Source organism: Apodemus sylvaticus, chromosome 7 (genome assembly GCF_947179515.1).
Source record: "Apodemus sylvaticus chromosome 7, mApoSyl1.1, whole genome shotgun sequence".
NCBI lineage: Eukaryota > Metazoa > Chordata > Mammalia > Rodentia > Muridae > Apodemus > Apodemus sylvaticus.
Genome location: NC_067478.1, coordinates 58,591,481 through 58,606,404, shown reverse-complemented (window position 1 = coordinate 58,606,404; position 14,924 = coordinate 58,591,481). Strand labels below are relative to the sequence as shown.

At 38.7% G+C, this 14,924-nt stretch overlaps 1 protein-coding gene across 9 annotated transcripts in view; it reads right to left on the bottom strand.

Moving 5' to 3' along the window:
• The window catches only part of Rnf111 (ring finger protein 111), a 68,014-nt gene that overhangs the window by 17,728 nt on the left and 35,362 nt on the right, over positions 1–14,924 (bottom strand). For 6 of the 9 annotated variants that reach the window (XM_052187894.1, XM_052187896.1, XM_052187887.1 and 3 more), the window contains 4 exons: positions 11,530–11,693; positions 10,245–10,439; positions 5,396–5,712; positions 2,269–2,524 (listed from right to left, as the gene is read on the bottom strand). In XM_052187894.1, coding sequence (XP_052043854.1) covers positions 2,269–2,524; positions 5,396–5,712; positions 10,245–10,439; positions 11,530–11,693 — 932 coding nt within the window. The remainder of the gene's footprint in view (positions 1–2,268; positions 2,525–5,395; positions 5,713–10,244; positions 10,440–11,529; positions 11,694–14,924) is intronic. The other 3 variants (XM_052187888.1, XM_052187893.1, XM_052187891.1) reach the window with 2 other exon arrangements.

The window sequence follows — 14,924 nt, the reverse complement described above, 5'->3', positions numbered from 1 at the left end:
GAAGCTTTTTTGAGAAGCAGCTAACTTATATATATATTTCCCTCCACGGATTCATCCAGTTAATATTTGTTGTTGGGGGTTCTGTGGGCAAAGGTAAGATTTGACTTTTCTCACGTGAGAGATATCTTGACTGATAGCCCTCTTACTTTTCCTCATTGTAGTGTATTTGTCATCTGTGTAGGTTCCCTGCCTCCCCATTTCCCTTTCAAAGCATTCCTAACATAATTTATGTATATTACATGCAGTTCTAATATTTCCTTTTTATTGAAATTTCTCTGGAAAAAGTGACTGAAGGAAAACAACTGAAATGATGGTCTGAGTGGACTTCCCAGCTCTGATGAGTTAGCTTAGTGACTTGGGGAGACTTTTATTTTCAGTTTCTTCACATTGGCAAAATGGAAATAAGTCTGATTAGCTATAGCTTACAAAATGTTGACCCAAGTGACTAACTTACACACCTCAAGTAGTAGTGTTATGTTAGGGAAAAGTTTCTTTGCTTTTGAAAGTGCATGGTCTTAAGTAAGCAATGAACTGCTGTTTTTGGAAAGCAGTCTTTAAAATGTTTTGTGATCTATAAAGCCATGCTATTAGATGATAGAAATAAAGCTATCTGCTATTATGTAGGAAAGAATTTGAGTCAGTGTCTTAATTATTTGCCCTGGTACTCATGATCTACTTCCTGCCACAGTCTTCAGAATGCTCAAATTGTATTCAAAGTGTACTGGTTTCAAAGTGTATTGGTTTGGCTATAGAAAGACTCAAGCAACTGTAAACAACTTAAATATTCATCAAGAGAAAATAGATTTAATATACTGTTCCAATAGTGTGAAAAAAAAGGAGTGAAAAAACACAAACATGACTGAGTTTTATGAGTCAGTATAAGAAAATAACAATGTACTGTTATGTTAAATCAAAGAAAAACACAGAATGCTGTATAATGAAAAGGCTCATGTTTTTTAAAGAGCAGATATACTATATATCTACAAAGAAAACTTCTGGGATTTTTTTATAATAAACTCTAAAGAGTTGCTACCTCTGAGGATCTAAGATTAATGAGGCAGGAAAAAGAGCTTTTAGTTTTTCATTTTACAATATTCTGATATAAACATTGTAGAATGTACATGACTCACTTTTATGATAAAGATTAAACTACTTTAAGTCAAAAACAACAATTTTTATTGGTCAAATCATATCAAGGGAAGAATAGGAAGCCGTCACACACTAAGGTCTGAGTAGGGAGGGGTGGGCTGAGGACTACCAGCAACTGTAACAGAATAGTTCACTGTTTTATCAGTGCCCACATTAACTGATCAAATCTTTGCAAAACAAAATCTGTCTCTAAACATGCTCTAACTCAAACTTATGTATTTTACGTTGTAATAGCGAGCCTCAAATAATATGTCATTAGTTTTATTGTTCAAAGTTTGGCCTGATTCCACCAGCTGTGTCTGCAAGGATGAGATTTTACTACTGAAGTGGAAGAAACTCAAGATAAATAACTGAAATGCACAGAACCAACATAAAAGACAGATTCCTTACTAACTCGCTGGTTTACTCTCAGCATAAGTTATTATCACAGTATTTGTTAAGCTTCCATTTTATAATGAGCTAAGACTCAAACAAAGTACTATTTAACATAGCCAGAGGATATTTATCAGTTTTAATCTATCTAATAGATTCCCGTTTCCTTATTATCTGCCAGGCCTGGTTCTGCAGTAGTTGCCCATTTCAAATGAGTTATACAACTCTTTTTCCAAATGGCAAGATATTGTGTTACAGCCGTCTCTTATGTCTTAGTTGACTCAGAATTCTTCGAATAAAATTTGAGAGTTCTTGAACAAATTTCCTTTATTATACTTCATACTCTTAAAAAATAAAGTGCTGGGCAGTGGTGGCACATGCCTTTAATCCCAGCACTTGGCATGCAGAGGCAGGCAAATTTCTGAGGCCAGCCTGGTCTACAGAGTGAGTTCCAGGTCAGCCAGGGCTAGACAGACAGACCCTGTCGCGAAAAACCAAACCAAACCAAGCCAAGCCAAGCCAAACCAAACCAAACCAAACCAAACCAAAAGCAAAATTCCTTAAAAGTTTCTTAAGAATATAAGGTACCACTCAGTACATCTCAATTTCATAGACAGTTGTATAAGAAAATTAAGTCCATTTTTAAGCTGACTAAAATTCATAAACTAGGATAATTGTAATTCCATGGAGGAATCACAATGGCCCATTTCCATACTCTAGTTCTTTGCCCTCTAAATTCACACTTACAAGGAGGTGGCATGTAGTGCCGACATGACGAGAGAGAAGGCTGAGGTGGTGGCTGGGGCTGGGGCTGCGCAACCATGCTGGAGCCATAGCCATCTATTGATAATGGCTGAGTTGGGGCAGCAGCAGCTTGATGGCCAAAGACTGCAGCCCGGGAAGAAGAGACAGGGCAGCAGGGGTCAAAGGCAGATGCACCATGGAAACTCCCACTTCCATGAGTCCTGAGAGCGCTGTTGCTCAGATCAACTGGCAATGCCTGCTGGGTAAAGAACAATTAGTTTGCCTTTCTAAAGTTTCATGAAAACATCTTTTCTTATCACATGACAAATATATACCTAGAGCTCTCTAGGAAAAGGCCTTCAATAAATTTGGAAATGGCAATTCTTTGTATGACAAAAATCAAACACAAAGAAAATACTGTATAAAGCTTGAACTTTAAGTATTAAATACAAGATAAGTATTTAACTAATGATACTGTAAGATTTATTTCTTAGGGCTAGAGAGATAGCTCATTGGTTTAAAAAAAATGGATGCTTTTGCAGAAGACCTAGGCTCTAGTACCCAAAGTAGGTAGTTCACAAGTGCCTGAAACTCCAGTTCCAGGGGATCTGAGAATCTGATGTCCTTTTCTGGCCTCCCTGGACATGAATGCATGAAATGAGGTGCATAAAGACAAGCAAGAACACAAACACACACACACACACACACACACACACACACAAAACACACAAAACACACAAATTTGGAGAAAAATTTTAAAAACTGTTATCTCTTACATTATGTACAACTGAGAACAGGTTTGAAGACACATCTGCTTTACTCTGAAATTCTAACCAGAGACAGTATACTATCATAGCACTGAAAATATTAGAATTTTATTAACAATCTGTCTGTTAAACATTTCTACATTGTTTTGTAACAGAATAAAACTCTAACAGTGAAAAACAAAACCAAACCAAACCAAGCAGGACATGGTGGCCTACAACTTCAAGTCCCATACTTGCAAGGCAGTGGTAGGAGGATCTCTGTGAATTAGAGGCCAGCCTGATATACAGAGTGCGTTACAAAGAGTTAACATTTTCTCCTATTAAAGCATGTGGCTTTCCCTATATGGAAATGATAACTTTTGTGATGGACATGAAGACTACTCTGTCATCACACATTATATACATGTATCAAAATACCATATAGAGAAATATATATATCTATGTGTTAGTTAAGTTAAACCCTAAGTAAACACTTGGATCTTACTCTAAAGCAGATTATAAAGCAAGAATTGTTGGTTTTTTTTTGTTTGTTTGTTTGTTTTTGTTTTGGTATTTTTAAGTATTTTAAACATAATGTCTACTAGTTAAGTCAGTACAGTTGTAGCTTTCAAAATGGGTTTGACAGGGTTTGACTGATATACCTGTCCCTCTGGCCCTCAGGGAAAAGAAGCAAGGCCAGCCAAGCCTACATAGTGAAGATCTTATCACTGAACAGTGTCAAACATGGATAGAAAGATGGTTCTGCATGAGGCCATGAGTTTGATTCTTCCAGAACCCATATGAAAAGCTACATGCACACCTATAATCTCAGCAATGGGGAGGCAGAGAGGGTGATTCCTGGGGCTCATTTCTATCAACACCAGCCTGCTGTCCATGAGACAACATTGAGACAAGCTAACCCTTCCTATGCTGCAACATTTTAATATAGTTCCACATGTTGTAGTGATATCCAACCATAAATCTATTTTCGTTGCTACTTCTTAAAGAGTAGCTGTTAAGATTTGTAATGTAAATGTGTTTTCCACTGGTCTTAGGTGACCCCTATAAAAAAGGGTTGTCCAACCCCCAATAAGAGTCAAGACCCACAGGTTGAAAACCACTGTTTTAAGGTGACTGGAACTGGTAAGGACTCTAGCCAAAAGGAAGCATTGTTTATATAATTCAATCTTGCCTGCACCTTTATCTTTTATTTTTTGAGTCAATGTCTCATTACATATTCCTAGCTATCTTGGAACTTGCTATGTAGACTAGGCTTGCCTAGAACTCATAGAGCTCTACCTGCTTCTGCCTCCAAGTACTGGGGTTAGCTATCTCTCTGTCTGACTCTGTTTGTCCCCACCTCCTTCCTTTTTCTGGGAAGGGTTTTTCTGTGTAGCCCTGGCTGTCCTGAACTCAGAGATCTGCCTGCCTCTATGTCTTGAGTACTGAAGTTATCTCTTAGCCAGCTATATTCTTTATCAACTACAACTAGAGAGAACACTATGAGATCAATTCATTTGTTGGCAGCTCTCTTGTGAATGGGGAAGCTGGTGAGGCTACCTCACCACTGCCTACAACTCGAGTTAAACCTACTCTCCTTTCAACTCCCATTACTAGTAAATGGAAGCTTTCCTTCATAGCAGGGTCTTCCACACACCTCCATCCCCAGAGGCGCAATGGCTTCAGACAACCACTTAATACCCTGAACTGGAAGGAAAACATCTTAAATCTTGGTCATTATTAAACAACCTCTTTTCAAATTCCCACCAGAGAAGACCTCTCCATTGTTGTTAAGCAGTTAGATCCCAAAAGAGACAGCAAGAAAAATTTAAAAGGCAAAACTTGGTGCTTCAGGAAGGGTCAGGAGGCAGCTTTTCTCAACTCTCTGTTCAACCACATGACAAATCAAAGTAACATTGACTTCCCTGAAATTCATCTTTTGGTGACAGAGAGACAGAGAGAGAGCTCGTGTATACATAAGTCAAAGAACAACTTGTAGGAACTGGCTCTCTCTTCTCACTATTGTGGGTTCCATGGACTGAACTCAGGTCAGGCCTGGCAGCAAGTGCCTTTACTCACCAAGCCATCTACATGGCCCAATAAGTGGATTTTACAATAAATATCATATCTACTTTCTCCCTTAACTGTTTGCAATAATTTAAACTTTCTGTATACCATGACTCAATTTAAAAATTCACAGCTCACTAAATTAGGTCATTTTTGCATTCAAGAATACGGCTTAGTTTATAGACAAACTAATTTTGGCAACACACACACTAATACATCAATGGGGTTTTCGACTTCTTTATGAACACAACACGGGTTTAAAAAAAAGAAAGTGGGGGGAGGGAGAAGGAAGGAAGTGACTTGTAAAACCCACACACCTGGTCATGGTAGCTGGAACCAGAACTGCTATTTGCTCCGCAAGGCGCCTGTACTTGAGGTCTTTCCACAGGGCAAGCAGGGTCATTGAAGGAAGGAGAAACTGGGACAGCTGGGTGGGGAGTATGGTGGTGGTGGTGGTGATGCTGAAAATGGTGGCCATGCTGCTGAAAACAACTTGAGTGTGGATGTGCTAATGCATGGTGACTCTGTGATGTCCCTCCACATGGTGAGTGCTGGGGGCAGCAAGAAGGTAGCCTTGGCATTGCAGGAGGACCACTTTCTGGAACAGCACTAGATGCAGTTCTCCTCATGTCATCTTGAAACAGAAAAAAAAAAAATGCAAAGAATGATCAAATACCATTGCATAAAAATAAGTACTGTTTATCAATCTGGAAATAAAAATCTAATGTGATACCGGGCTAGCGAGACTGATCAGCATAGTAAGGGATGCACTGCTGAGTAAGAACATCTAAGTTAGATTCCTGGGACCTACATGATAGAGAGAAATAACTACCTCAAGTCGTCTTCTGAACTGCACGTGTGTACATACATGCATGCGCTCTCTCTCTCTCTCTCTCTCTCTCTCTCTCTCTCACACACACACACACACACACACACACATCAACGGTTTAATTTTTAAAATAAAAAATAATATAATGGTGGTATACATATGCTTAACACACATAGTATGCAATATTGGTTCCACAGTGGTTTTTTCTGAGTATATAAATTCTGCAGGGAGTTCACATGTATCATGAACTGACAAAAAAATTACCTTTTTTAAATATTATTTAGCAATAACGTTTCAAAAACATCATGTGAATTCTTCTACTCTATGCCACAAAGAAAGAAAGATTTCCTAAATCCCTTTAACCAGTAATACTTTCCAATACTGTAGTCTTCTGGGTATATTCAACTATACTTGAAGCCACAGCATCCACCTCAATGGATTACCACTATCTGCCAATCCTTTCATTTCCTCTGCTGTCCAAATTCAAGTAAGACTAACTTGGGTAACAAAATATGACTAATGAGAATCTAAATAATTACTGTATACTGAACATGAAATGCAGGGGTCCATGGGATTGGGGTCCAATCATGGGGCTGAACACTTTTGCTTTTTACTTTTATAATAATAACTATTATTATTTTATTATGTATTATGTATTATGTATTGTGTGTGGAGGGGACCCACATGCCATATGTAATCAATCTGTTAATCTGTTAGAATGAAGATTTATGTCTAATCAACTGGAGTCTAATCAACTGGGAGAAAAATACATTATCAACTCAGTGTCTATTTGTTGAACATATAAATACTGCAGATGGGAAGCATAATTCAAGTATATGCACAGGCTACAAAAGTGAGCTGTTTGGAGTATGAGTTTGAAGATGATTCCAGAATGGTCTAAGGAAGATGTCCAAGGATGGTTGAATGTAAACTTTAAAACAAGGAAAGCGGTGTAAAATCACAGAATGAGAATCACCAGCTTCCTGGTGGCAGGTGAAAACTGCAATTACAATACAGAGGGCCAAGGAAAGGCCTGGGAAGAAGCCAGGCATAAGAAAGATTGTTACCAGGCATATAGTGCATGGCTCGGCACTCTGAAAGAAGTCAGAAGTAAATTAAAGAAAGAACAGGGGCCAGATAATGGGTGAAAGCACTTGTCCAGAGTCTGAAGACCTGGATTATTAATCCCTGGACACCATACTGTGGAGAGAACTGATTTCTCCAATTGCCCTGTAACTTCTACACTCACCTTGGTGTAAATACATACGCATACATACATGCATGCATGCATGCATACACACACACACACACACAAAGATAAATAACTTTAATAATAAAGAATGTAGAATGGAAGCCCATAACATGTACACACAGAGCCCGCTGGAGTACCTATACATTTACTAGGAAATGGAACTGGTAAAGACAACAAAGAGACACAAGGTTAAGGTTGTAGAAAGAACACAGACAAGGGGAGTCTAAATAGACAGTGCGTCAGTAGTGGATCAGGCTTTTAGAAAGAACTGCAAGCGGAAACATATAAAGGCTTTTACGAAGCTAATATCATCAGGTGTTGTAGGAGCACATGCCTGAGATTTTTTTTTTTTTTTTGGATTTGTTTTTTCCGAGACAGGGTTTCTCTGTGTAGCCCTGGCTGTCCTGGAACTCACTCTGTAGACCAGGCTGTCCTCAAACTCAGAAATCCGCCTGCCTCTCCCTCCCAAGTGCTGGGATTAAAGGCGTGTGCCACCACCATTCGAAGAATTTATTTTTTTAAGTTCCTTCCCATGAGAGATGAAAGCCTTGAGGAAAAGGACAGTTTTAGAAAATCATGGGGGAGAGGGTTAGAACTAACAAGACCCGGAGGGCAAATCACTACCAAAAGTCTACTAAGGAGGTATTCAGCATTTACGGAGGCAGCAGCCTGCATGGCACCTGGTCATTAACTGCACCATTTAGTTTTTTGGGTATGAATGTAGTTAGCTGGCTTAAATGATTCAAAGTGGAAAACCTGTATGAAGCATGGAAACACATGATAGGTAGAAAGTTGAACTGACATTCCATATGGTCTTGTATGGGAAAAGGAAATACAATGCAACTGCTTTAATTCAGTACAACTATATATGCCATTTTTATCAAGTTTCTGTATAACAATTTGGCCTGGGACAAACATCTGTCTCAAAGATGATATAGTGTAATATCAAGAATGAACTGTCAGGAACTACAGTGAAGTTAGCACCTAAGAAATGAAACAAAAGGTACTAAAAATAAGTAGACATACATAATCCATAAATGAAAGCTATAAGGTGATTGTGAAATGTGTGTAGGAATATGAGTATTAATGCTATCAGGAGAGAAGGGAATGAAGAGTTGAAATCCTTACCACAAAGATGCTATGAACCCCAATCAAAGTATTAACTACTTTTGAAACTTCTTCTTATATAAAATGGGAATTCTAATGCCAATACCAAGGCATTTTTAAGTATTAAATTATAACATAAAATCACATAAAAGGGGCTAGAGCAATAGCTCAGGGGTTAAGAATTCTAGCTGGTCTTTTAGAAGATCCAGGTTTGGTTCCCAGCAACTAGGTGACTCACAACTGTCTTTAACTCCAATTCCAGGGGATCTAATGTCTTCTTCTGGCTTCCATGGTTACCAAGTTATTTTTTTCTTTTAAAGCCATATATAAAGCTGGGCAGCGCACGCCTGTAATCCCAGCACTCTGGGAGGCAGAGGCAGGCGGATTTCTGAGTTCGAGGCCAGCCTGGTCTACAGAGTGAGTTCCAGGACAGCCAGGGCTACACAGAGAAACCCTGTCTCGAAAAAAACCAAATCCAAAAAAACCAAAAAACAAAAAAAACAAAAAATAAACAAAAACAAAAACAAACAAAAAAAAAGCCATAAAAAATACCAAGTAAAGTACCAAGAAAGAAAATGCACTTAATAAATTAATAAAAAATAAATTTGCCTCTGCCTACATTTCTTTTTATAGAACATGGCATTTGAAAGACATCCATGGGAAATCCTTCCACAAACAGTTCTCAATTGTGTCTTTAGTTTTCTTCCAGAAAAGAATCTTTTTGAATCCAGCCATTTTCCAGTTTGATGAAAGTCACAAAGATGTTATCAGAATTAAAAGCTAACTGTATTATAGACCATAAAGTGCTCTCAAATCAAAATAGCAATATAGTTAATTTATGAGCTACAGCATTTATCATGTGTGTCCTTGCTAGTAAGTTCCTGTCTGTACCACTGTATATCAGAGAAATCAAGCTGCCTTAAACTATTGAAAGAGAACCAGCAATGTAACTGCTAACTGAAAAAAAAAGAAATTATGTGATCAGCATTGAAAATACAAAACTCTTTAGGATAGTTATGTAGATCAGTGACAAAAACACACTCAAGGGCTGGAGAGATGGCTCAGTGGTTAAGAGCACTGGCTGCACTTCCAGAGATCCTGAGTTCAATTCCCAGCAACCACATGGTGGCTCAAACCATCTGTAATGGAATCTGATGCCCTCTTCTGATGTGTCTGAAGACAGTAACAGTGTACTCACATATATATAATAAATAAAGAAATCTTTAAAAACAAAACAAACTACAACAATAAAACAAACAAAACAAAAAAAAACAAAACACATTCAACACATATATGAAGCCCTCAGATCAAACCAAACACACAAACAAAAAGAAGTTCTTTATGGCCTTGTGTTAGTCAACGCTTCTTATGTATAATGCCAGCAGAATAAGGAGCAACGACAAAAATAGAGAAAATGACATCATTGAAACCTTAAAACCCCTATCCCTGTCTTAACCTAATTTCAGAATATGCCTAGGAATAAAACTGGTGGGCCACAAAGGAACACTGTTTAACTTCATGAGGAATAGCTGGTGTTTTACTCAGCAGCTGTACCTTCTGCATGTCACTAGAGTTCCAATTTCTCTGTGACCAGTTGTGGTGACTTTGCTTCTCTTTGTTCTTTTAAATTATGGACACCTGTGTAGGTGTGAAGTAACTGTGTATCTTAACACTATTTCAATCATGTTTCATGAATCAGCAGTGATGATTAGCATCTCTGCATGGAAGTCATTGGCCTTGGAAAGTATCTGGTCAAATACTTTGTCTATTTTTAAATTAGGCTCTTGTGTTTTTATTATTTCAGAGTGCTTTATGTATTCTGTTATTAGAACCCTCATCAGACATGACTTACAAATATATTTTCTTACATTCTATGGACTGGTTTTTACTTTCTTGATACTGTTTTGCTTACATGAAGTACATACCTCACAATATAAGAAATCACTCTTGCCAACACTGTGAAAACATTTTTACATACCGCCTACAGAAGAACCAGTTGCACTATTGCTTGTAAGAGTAGCTGCAGTCTCTGATACTGTGGAAGGCTGGCTACTGGCCACAGTTGAAGTAGTATCAGAGGCTTGCTCAGAGGTAGATGGATTTGAATTGTTAATGGAAGCGCTAGTAGTCTGAGAGTCCATTCTAGTAGAAGTGGTTGGTATTACAGTAGGTTCTACAAAACATAAAACATCAATTTAGCATTTCACAGAAGATTAAAGAACAGTTGTATTTTAATTTGAATTAGCAACTTTTTTTTCCTTTGAAACAGTCTCTTGGTGTGTGTGTGTGTGTGTGTGTGTGTGTGTGTGTGTGTGTGTGTTGGGCTCAGAATTCCCCTATTATGGCCTACCTACCAAGTGTTGCTTATAGGTATATGCCCCACACCTGGAGAAGTTAATCTCACTACAATAATGACTAAAATAAAAAAAAAAAACAAGCATTAAGAACAAACTTCCTAGTAAATATAACACACTATAAAGCTCTCATGAAACTTCACTGCATCATCAAACCAAAATGTCACTAAAAGATAAGAACTGTATTTCAAAACTCCAACATGCATGTATAACCTAGTTAAACAGATGTTTAGTTTTCTAGAAGGACTAGTGCTATATATCACTGGTAAAGTGTTTACCTAGTATGTTTGACACCCTGGGTTTGATCCCCAGTTCCAAGAGAAAAAAGTTTATAGCACCTGCTAAGTTTTCTGGTCTCTTTACCACAAAGAAAAAAAAGTTAGAACAAAGTCCAAGTTCTGCCCCTGAGCTAAGTAGTCACACATTCAAACAACTAACTGCACTCTCTGGCACAGTATAATTCCAAGCCAGGCTGCCATTATGGTGCTTACAATTTTACCACAGTATGACAATGCTAAGTTACTAAGCACTCTCCATGTCCTTGCCAGGAAAACTAATAAGACAAAGGTGTGTCTACAGAGAACTACTAGGACAAAACCTGATCATTCATAACTCACCTCATTTTCACCCTTTACATAGAGCAACCATTCCATAACATTAGCTATGACTTCTAGTATTTTTGTTAATCTCATTTTCCATGTGTCCTTGAAATTTTACAAATTTAAATAAACACAAATATAAAGAGTTTAAGAATAATAACACTTATCAATTTTTTTCTTGTAAAACACATATTTACCAATAAAATTTAAGTTATGACTAAGGTAAATTTCAAACATTGGATCACAAATGGTCATTTAAGATATCTTGTCAAATTTTCTTCATAACCCAACAGCTGCTATTCCAACTTACCATCCTCATCAACAGTAAGGTCCACAACTTCTGCTGCATTTTGCCTCAGGGGCTGTATAACAGTAGAGATCCTACTACGATTTCGAGGCTCCTGTGGCCGTCCTGTATGCGAACTTGAACCTTGGCTCCAATGAGATCTAGAGTGCCCAAGGGTTGAACGAGACCTTAAATGATGTCAGCATCAAGTTAGTAAACAGAAATGAAGGGTGGATCCTTTTTCAGTCACTCTAAAACTCTGCAAACTTATCTTATATAACACTTAAATTCTTCATGCAAGACTTCTCCCACTAAATAATGGTCACTGTTGAAGGTACCACCAGAGAACCAAAGCAGACAATAGATGAATGTCAGATCAACCATTCAGAAATATGAAAAGACAGGAACACTGCTCTTAGTAGCCACTGTTTTGGATACTCACTTGGATTGTAAGTGAATATTACCATACACTGTGTGATAGCTTGTATATGCTTAGCCCAGCACTCTTAGAAGGTGTGGCCCTGTTGCAGTAGGTGTGGCCCTGTGGCAGTAGGTGTGTCACTATGGGTGTGGGCTTTAAGACCCTCATCCTAGCTGCCTGGAAGCCAGTCTTTGACTAGCAGCCTTCAGATGAAGATGTAGAACTCTCAGCTCAGCCTGAACCATGCCTGCCTGGATGATGCCATGTTCCCGCCTTGATGATAATATACTGAACCTCTAAATCTGTAAGCCAGCCTCAATTAAATGTTGTTCTTATAAGAGTTACTTTGGTTTGTGTGTGTTCACAGCAGTAAAGCCCTAAGACACATTCTAACATCCCAAGTCATTCACTATAACAAACACATAAGACACAGTCATATCTGTATAATCGTGTCCTAAGCTAGGTTTGCAGAATTTAACTTTAGAAACCATATACCAGGCCATGCTTCTGGTCTTCTCCTAACATAATACACAGAAGTATAAAGACAGCAGAGAGAGTCCCTGGAGTTGGCAAAGATGAAAGCACGGACTAGTTATGAATTTGTAAGTCATCAAGAGCATTATTTGCAGCAGGGCGGTGATGGCTCATGCCTGTAATCCCAGCACTTGGGAGGCCGAGGCAGGTAGATTTCTGAGTTCGAGGCCAGCCTGGTCTACAGAGTGAGTTCCAGGACAGCCAGGGCTATACAGAGAAACCCTGTCTCCAAAAAGCCAAATCCAAAAAACAAAAACAAAAATAAAAAACAAAAACAAAAAAAAGAGCATTACTTGCTTGAACTACTTTAAGCATCAAGTCACAACCTTAAATACTATAAGTGAATCATAAGTGAATGGCATTGAACTCACTTCAATCACTCACAGGCATTTGCATTTGGATGTTTCCTAAGGATTCATAATAATGATGACAGAGTATTAGCTGGGCGGTGGTGGCGCCTTTAATCCCAGCACTCAGGGAGGCAGAGACAGGCGGGTTTCTGAGTTTGAGGCAAGTCTGGTCTACAAAGTGAGTTCCAGGACAACCAGGGCTATACAGAGAAACCCTGTCTCGAAAAAACCAAAATCCAAAAAACCAAAAAAAAAGATGACAGAGTATTTACCGAAAGTATGCTAACATTCTTAACCTACTCAAAGCTTCAGGAGTACAACTAAATCTGCTTTTGAAAAATGAGGCAAATAAGCCACACGTTGTTACACAGTTTGTGTCTTCGGTGTGCTCAGACTAAGCATAAAACTGTGAATATTGGGCTAGAGAGATGGCCCAGCAGTTGAGAACACCTCTTCCAGAGGTCTTGAGTTCAATTCCCAGCAATCACATTGTGGCTCACAACCATCTGTAATGGAATCTGAAGAGAGCAATGGTGTACTCAAATACATAAAATAAATAAATCTTTAAAAAACAAAAACAAAACTCTGAATACTTTAAGTGTCATCAGCACGTGTGACAAATGTTGAGTCAGATCCACTAGGCACTGTGTTCCTAAACGCAAAGTTAGCAGGGGTGCCACCATTAATTAAGAAAAATATACAAAAATTCAAAGAACGGTCTTTAACAACCCTAAAGCCTAAGAGTTTAAAAAGGAATTCAAAAAATTCTGAAGAGACAAGAGTATGAAAAGTAATTCCTAATATAACGTATATATGAGAAAAGCATTGCATATCATGAGCCAGCACTGTAAATAAATCTAAGATAAAAATCATTTATGAAGACAAATATCCTCATTAAAAACTTCTGAGAAAGGGCTACTAGAGAAATGACTCAGTGGTGAAAAGCACTTGCTGTTCTTGAAAAGAATCCTTGGTTCCAAGTACCCACATCAGGTGATGCACAACTATCTTTAATTCCATTTCTAATGGAACAGACATCCTCTTCTGACCTCTGTGAATACCTGCACTCAAGTGCACATACTAATGCACAGAAAGATAGAAAAACTGACATACAACACAGACCAGGCAGACAGGAGTGTGTACGTGTGTGTGTGTGTACGTGTGTGTGTGTGCGCGCACACACGCACACGCACACACACAAAATCTGGGAGAGAGAGCAATGGTTCAGAAGTTAATAGCATTCTTTGTTCTTGTAGAGGATTCTCTTCCATTCCTAGCATCTACATGGTGGCACACGCACGCGCACACACACGCACACACACAAAATCTGGGAGAGAGAGCAATGGTTCAGAAGTTAATAGCATTCTTTGTTCTTGTAGAGGATTCTCTTCCATTCCTAGCATCTACATGGTGGCTCGCAGCCATCAGCACTCCAGTTCTAGAGGATCCGACATACTCTCATGACTCATGACTTGTGTGGGCACTAGGAGCACATGTAATCCACAGAAATACACGCAGACAAAATACATGCAAAAAATACATCTAAAAAATAAAAATAACCTAAATTAGGCTGAGTGGTGGTGGTGGTACATGCCTTTAACCCCAGCATTTGGTAGGTAGAGGCAGAGACAGGCAGATGGAGCTCTTTGAATTTGAGCCCAGTCTGGTCTACTGAGCTAGTTCTAGGAAAGCCATGGATATACAGAGAAACCCTGTCTTGGGTTAGATGGGCAAAGGTGCATGGGGCTAAATTAAAAAAAAAAAAAAGCTGAACAGAGGCTGTGCATGCCTTTAATTACAGCACTTAGGAGGCAGAGGCAGGCAGATTTCTGAGTTCGAGGCCAGCCTGGTCTACAGAGTTAGTTCCAGGACAGCCAGGGCTACACAGGCAAACCATGTTTCAAAAAAATAAATTAATAAAAAAGATTTTCCTGAGAAGCCCAGAACCTACGATGAGTGTGCTGTCTTGCTGTCTGTCTATTTATCTTCTCTGGGAAGCCATCAACAGCAGGCAGCTCTGGGTCAACTTTATGGCTCTTTTGGCCTCACAGGTTATTCTTCCTCCAGACAGACTACTGGATAGAGCTCTAGTACAAACATAAGGCAACCCTGTC